We start from the raw sequence: 7,077 nt of genomic DNA, 5'->3' as shown, positions 1-7,077 counted from the left end.
AAATTATAACACTAAACCTCAAAAAAGAAAAAGGAAAAAAAAAAGAGCTTTATCACGGTTAAGGTGAGGCTAGTTTATTTTATTGTAACTTTATGATGTTTTCTTTGAGATAACAAATATTGATATATGTCACTCTTGATTTCTTTTCGTTTCTTCTTCTTCTTCTTCTTCTTCTTCTTCTTGGCACACACAAGGGTGGTACTTTCTATGCTACACTGTTATTTAATTCTATCACATCAATATTTTCCAGTAAACCTCAAGGGTACTGCAAATTGAATTATGACGCAGCGTGAGCAAACTTTGCATTGCAGTCACTATGAGGAATGATAGAGCTGTGGTTAAAGGAGTTTGGTCTATGTTAATTCCTAGCTGTGCTCCTGAAGTAAAAGCCCAGGCAATTCGTTGGGCCTGATGCTAGCAAAGGAACATAGCAAGTGTAGAATTATTATTGAGGGATATTGCAAAATTTGCCCGGATGCTCTGAATAAGAAAGATAACAAGCCCGGTTAGGAACTATTCTCTTTGATTGAAGACAATTTAGCTTTTGAGTAAGCAGCGTTTTGTTTCTGGTTTGGCCAATATTCATTTATATATATATATATATTGTTTCATTTCTAACTATCAGCAGAAAGATTGCAAGGCCGATACTGTAAACTACAACTGCGATTGACAAACCTTCCTAATGATGATTTGGAGCAAATGCTGCTTAGCTACGAATAATCAATGCGAGAAATTATTCTCTCCTGAGTCCTCTGGCAAAAGCGGGGCAATTCACCTGATTAACACTCAGACTCAGAGCAACAATGGGAAAATTGAAGTAGGCCTTCTAACTTTTTCCTTTCTCCTAATTCACATATAGAAACAAGAAAATTACAGCAGGCTCCAATTCTCTTCAGTCAAATGGATCTATTCGGGGGTCATGTTCGCTGGCCATCAACATTCCAGTGCACAGGCATGTTGGGCACATCACCTACACATGGAAGATAAATATCGCAGCTCAGTTTAATATATGGTTAATTAATCTCTGTGTGCAGGTATTATTGAGGAAGAGAGGGTGAGAGATTACTAGTGGCACTACAAAAGATCAAGTAAACAATTGCAAGTACACAAGTGGCCAATCTGTTGCCTGTATTAAATCTTTTGTTGTAAAATAGTTGCAGATGCGATTTTTACATTTTGTGTTGGATTGTGCAATTTGTTTTGGTTTGTTAGCCGTGAGGTTTCTTGGTTGTAACATGTTATATCTTTCAGTTGAAATGAAATACCCTAGTCATCCCAAAAAAAAAAAGTACACAAGTTTGAAAATGCCAATCTATTTTCCACAGATATTATATATATCTGATCAGAGTATATACCTTTCCTGCACCGGAGCAGTTTTGACACCTCTTAGTTGTGGGCACTTGCAAAGGGCGATCAGAAACACTTGATACTGAGAGAGGATCAATGCTCAAGCATACACCGCTTGCAGAGCATCGAGCACAGGCCAAATAACCTGACCATTGGACAACAGAAGATTTATTAAACCATTAAATAAGTACAAGAAGAAACATTATGAGTGTTTTCTTTTGGACCCTTCCCCTGCTCCCCTCACCTCCTTTCCAAAATAAATAAACAATCAATTTGACAGCAAATGGAAAAATGATAATACAAGATCCGTGTACTTCTGAAAATCTTGTGGGAGACGAACTGTCCCATAAGCATCTAAAATACATTGCAGCTCAAATACAATATCACACAATGCAATCAGAAATTTATCAGCTGCACTTTCATCACTTTGTATTCAGCAGCAAATTAATTCAATAATGACTCATAAATATGGAAACCCCTCAGACTAAGGGAGACTTTGATAATTTTTCATCATAACAGAACCAGGTCTAACTCAAATTTAAAAAGCTTGTTTGTACCACACTATTCAGCCCATAGACTTATAAAATTTTACTCAACAACTAATGAATGAAGATGAATGTGTTTGGACTGCAACTGTTAAGCAGGGAATTCAACTTCTTTAGACATACAAGAAAATTTCCTCAATTGTAATTTCAACATACCAGTTCCATTGCAATACTTGCATCTTTTCTTCTCTTGTTGCTCTACATTGTTAGCTTCAATTAACATCAAAGCTGAAATAACACCCACTGCCCCACCCGAAAAAGATGCAACAATGGGATCAACCTGGCTGATTAAGAAATTAAACAACTGTTATTTAGAGCAGTAACCAAGAAGATGTGTCTTTCATCAACACCAAAGTTTTGGTTGCTTCAGACTCAGATTCATAAATTAGGAGAAATGCAACCCTGGTGAATACCTCAACTGCATAGGCAAATGCATGCTGCGTATGAAATCTTCATATGAGGTGCCACCTAAACCTAGTTTTAGCTCCAGCTGCCATAGAAACAATTTTAGACATTTGATGAGGATCATGGTTAAGCATTAAAAGAACATAAACACCATTATGGTTTTTTATATTATCTGACCATAATGGTGTGAAACTGAAAATTAAGGCTCCACATACACACACATAAACATAATTAAACAAATGGGTTATTCAAATTTGACAATGAAATATTGATACTTTCTAATTATCATTAAATTGAATGAGAATCGATATAGATGCTCTTATAAACTTACTGTAGGTGCAATAAAACCCCCGAAGATGATTATTCCAGATATAAATGATGCGCTAGTCAAGTACAGTTGCTTCAATGTCTTTGGTGTCTACTTCAAAAGAAAAATATAGAAGGTTACCCAACACATTAAAAGATAAATGCCCTAGTAACACAGACCTCACAAGAAAGTAAAAATTTGAAGAGATTAAAAACTAAAAAGAACAAAGCATAAGAGCGTGCTGTTCCTGCACACAAGCTTAGAGGATATCCAAGAAATGCATTAGGAAAAATGAATTGACTAAATGATGCACTTGCATTCATACATATCAATAACTACCTAGTTAAGGGGAAAAAAAANACTAATCTATGGTTTATAAAGAAAGTTATTAACAAAAAGATCAATTTTTTATTAAAAAAGATTTTTTTTTTTTTAAGTTCCTTTGAAATTAGAAAATAACAACAGAGGGCTATCAACAATTTTTTTTTTTTTTTAACAGAAGTAAACGGTAGACTACATTGACAACATTTTCAAAACTGGAGAACAAAATTAATAAAATTAAAATTAAGTAACTTAGAAGATGCACATTGAACTTTTACCAAAATATTAAAATATACCTTTTAAAACTTCATTGTAGAGGTGAGGCATCTCTGCGAGATATTTCATAGCAAAAGTGATTGTGGCAGTAGTAGTATCTTGGCCACCAATTAGAAATGCCAAAATCTTGTCTGCAATCTCCAATTCTGGCATGAACCCATCATCGAACGGCACAGCAATCATCTGTGATAACACATCTTGTGTTGGAGATGCTAAATTCTTTGCCAAGGCTTCCTTCCTCTCCTTAATAATCAAATAAATCTCTTTCCTAAGAGCTTCTGCTGCTTTGATTGCACGATAAAATGGTGTCCCGGGGATACTTAATTGTATAGATAGTATGCCTTCATTTAGATGATTGAAGTGGTACAAAAGCTTTGATACCTTTTCAGTGTCATTGATGCTCAAAAATAAATGGCAAACTAATGTGAATGTGTAAATGTTTACTAGAGGATGTACTTTGACTTCATCTTTGCCTTCCCAATTATTCTTCAATTGGTTTCTTGAAATAGAATCAATTGATGCCACTAATTTTTGAGCCTCACTGAATTTGAAGAACAAGGACATAAACTTCTTGGCCTTGGCAGCATCATGTTCAATGGGTACAAATTTCATGGAGGGGAAGAGTTTTTGAACTGAGGGAGGTCGCCAACGGGCGAACAACTTGTTATCATTTGAAAAAATGAATCTATTCGCAGCAGCGCCCGAAAAAACGATAAAATTCTCTCCAAGAAGAGAAGTCTTGAATACTTTGGAGGAATATTTGGTTGCTCTCTTTGAGACAAATTTATCTACAGTTCCCTCATAGTGTGCAACAATAAATTGAAGGGTTTCACCAATAATTGGCCAACCAAAACTTCCAGGAGGGAGACTTGGCCTCATGCCGGTGACATTTTCTTTGGTTTTATAAGCTAAAGTCCAAATGCCAAAATAAATGGAATAAACCAAGAGTAGCGAAATGAGGAAGAAGAAAAAGAGCTCCATCACTACTGCATAAGATTAAAATGGTTTCCCAACATAAATACTAATACATCCCCCTCAAAAAAAAAAAAAAAACACGCGCACACACATAAATACTAATACAAAGCTGACTTGATAATTCAATTGGGTTATAGATTTTGCATACTTGTTCACTGCAACTAGCCCGATCTTGTTGCCTGCAATCAGGACAATACATATGAATATTGCAGGCCATCTCTTGCAGGCAATTTTACTAATTCCTTGTCATTAAGTATGATCATTTTGATGGCAAACAAGCCTGTAGCATAATAACGCTATTGCAAAAATAAATAAATAAATAATTGACTACTCCAAGTTGTCAGTGATAGACTCGGAGCTTTAGTAGGAGGAATAGTGACGCAATTATTTACTTCGACAAATTTTATATACAATTTGTTGAGAAGACAGATTTTGAATGATGGAAAATAAAAATTATATTAATAATGGATTTTGGATTGTCTCTTATTCAAAAGCATTTGTGTTAGCTCATGAAAAAACTTCTGTCTATTTTAGTATAAAAATTTATTTTTTCCATTTTATCTAATCATTTTTCAAAATATCCGCATCAAATAATTTATTCTAATCTCTATTTCATTAAAATATCAGATTTTCTTAATTTTTTTTAATTGCTTCTCTTTCTTCACACACCATAACCACCATCCATTATCTTCCTTGAAGAAAGCAAAAGAAATAATAAAAAACTAAAATGCACAGCAACAATACTTGTATTATATGTTTGCACAAATACCGTATTTTGCACAATGAACGCATAAGCTTATGTGAATGATTTTTGAGGTTGGGTAGGCAAATGCTCACAACTACTCATTTTAGCAAGTTGTGGAAAAAAAAAAAAAAAAAATTGTTTAGCAAAGTTGAGGCCAGCGAATGGCAAAAAAAAAAAAAGTTGTTCTATTTTATACTAAAGCAAAGTCTCACAACTACTCATTTTAGCAAGTTGTGGAAAAAAAAAAAAAAAAAATTGTTTAGCAAAGTTGAGGCCAGCGAATGGCAAAAAAAAAAAAAGTTGTTCTATTTTATACTAAAGCAAAGATACTCACCCATCAAATAAAAAAATATAAAGAAAATACTCCAATAATAATTAAAATAATCACATAAATTAAGATACTACAACTCATTTTGCTATTGCTTAAGTGCTTATTTTGCAGCAAATTTATCAACAGAACTAAAACATTTCAATAGTTAATTATATCTCAAGTGTTTCTGTTTAGGATTAAAATCTTTAAAGTATACAAGAAGATTGAAAGTAGAGGAATATCATCTGTAATTTATTAATACATGTTTGTATGAATAAATAAATAATTGATGTTTCACTAGGAAAGTGTAATCATGTAACAACAAAGAAACAAGCACAACAAAACAGAAATGAATGATTAATAAAGCTCTAGGCCAAGGAGAAGGGAGGAAAACGCAAGATGCAACTCATACTTGGTAAAAAAGAAAATGAGAAACTAAAAAAAGAAAAAGTAAATGAAAGAGAAGAAGAGACAAGAAAAAAAAAATACCCTGTACTCAGCTGGAGCAGCTCCACAATTCACATCACATGAACAGTCCCAATCGTTCCCACCCAGCTGATGGAGGAGTGGAGACTAATGAAAATGAAGATAACTTTTATCCATCCATCAATCCATCCGGACAAAGTACGAAACTTTCGTGTGAGCACAAGAGTTTGACAGCACAAGCAAGCGCGTGGGGCGAGACTATGACCTCAAAGTTGGTAAACACAAATAATGTTACAATTATGTCATGCATGAACAATGAACAATTAATGTTAGTACTTAGTGCCACAATATATATATATATATATACACACGGCGAAAATGCACTTTTAGTCCTTACGTTTTAAACTAATTCTCGATTTAGTCTCTAAATTGATTTCACTCCTAGGTCAGTCCCTGATTTTAAAAAATTATTTTTATTTTGGTCCTTACTGTCAACTCAAAAACAGAAAATACATACATGGCAAACGAAATACACTGTTTACATATTAGATACTAACATGGCTAATAAAATAAAATAAAAAACCACCTCAACATGCCATGTCATCGTCTAATTTTTAAAAAAAATTATCAATTTGAAAAAAAATTAAACATACATAAAAACAAAATTAAAAACATAAAAATACATAGTTTCAGATTTGAACATGAATACACAAGAACTCAAGAACATGAACCCAGATCACAAGAACTCAAGAACACAAAATTCCTGGGCATTCAACATCTTTCCCAACAAATTTCACCAAACACTAAAAAAATTCACATCTAAAAAGCCAATGCCTAAGATTTTCATCACAACATTTTCTTTCCACCAAAACCAGAAATTTTCTAATGAAACAAACACACACAAACCCAGCTCACAATAACAACAAACCCAACCAACCTCATAAATTTTCCTTAAACAATCATCAACATTTTCCCCAAAAAATCAAGATTTTCTTTCAAAACAGACACTAAAATAACGCACATTTAATGAACCGATGCTTAAAATGCATACAAAATCCCTATCCTCCACCAAAACCTCCAACAATTCAAACCCATAAACCAAGAAAAATCATCAAATCCACATGGGGAAAAAAAAAACCCAGAAATTTAAAATAAACACAGCAACAAGTGAACAGTTCAAAAACCCACCGATCAAGCCACCGATACTGCAATCCAAAACTCACATGAACAAATTAGACCACCAATCAAAAACAATAGCAGTGACACCCTCGGCTCGCGAAGAGAACGTGTACATTGCGAAGCTTGCCGAGCAAGCCCAGCCGTGCAAGGAGTGGTGGAGTTCATGGAGAAGGTCTCAGCGGTGGTGGAGAGTGAGGAGCCCACCGTTGAGGAGCGAAACCTTCTCTCCATGGCGTACAAG

The 7,077-nt window shown here is 34.2% G+C and overlaps 2 protein-coding genes across 5 annotated transcripts; both read right to left on the bottom strand.

Annotated features, from left to right (window-relative positions):
• Positions 1–570: 570 nt before the first annotated feature.
• On the bottom strand, positions 571–2,736 carry LOC111998094 (protein ORANGE-LIKE, chloroplastic). The gene is made up of 5 exons (XM_065760521.1): positions 2,629–2,736; positions 2,306–2,382; positions 2,049–2,176; positions 1,356–1,492; positions 571–970 (listed from the first exon to the last, which is right to left on the bottom strand). Exons 2-5 carry the CDS (start codon positions 2,326–2,328, stop codon positions 893–895), a joined length of 366 nt encoding a protein of 121 aa, XP_065616593.1. The 5' UTR covers positions 2,329–2,382; positions 2,629–2,736; the 3' UTR covers positions 571–892.
• A 459-nt stretch (positions 2,737–3,195) lies between these two features.
• Positions 3,196–5,990, bottom strand: LOC136061986 (beta-amyrin 28-monooxygenase-like). Of its 4 annotated transcripts, none has more exons than XM_065760517.1 (3): positions 5,721–5,989; positions 4,325–4,355; positions 3,196–4,184 (listed from the first exon to the last, which is right to left on the bottom strand). In XM_065760517.1, coding segments are annotated over exons 2-3 (975 nt in total). In that variant the 5' UTR covers positions 4,326–4,355; positions 5,721–5,989; the 3' UTR covers positions 3,196–3,210. The 4 variants fall into 4 exon arrangements, with proteins under 4 accessions (XP_065616589.1, XP_065616590.1, XP_065616592.1 ...); XM_065760518.1 differs by having other exon boundaries at positions 3,196–4,187; positions 5,721–5,986; XM_065760520.1 differs by lacking the exon at positions 4,325–4,355 and having other exon boundaries at positions 5,721–5,990.
• Between the last annotated feature and the right edge of the window lie 1,087 nt (positions 5,991–7,077).

This window comes from Quercus suber, unplaced genomic scaffold, assembly GCF_002906115.3.
Source record: "Quercus suber isolate HL8 unplaced genomic scaffold, Cork oak 2.0 scaffold_370, whole genome shotgun sequence".
NCBI classification, from domain to species: Eukaryota; Viridiplantae; Streptophyta; class Magnoliopsida; order Fagales; family Fagaceae; genus Quercus; species Quercus suber.
Note: the sequence above shows the minus strand (reverse complement) of the source record. Positions and strands in the feature narration are given on the sequence as shown.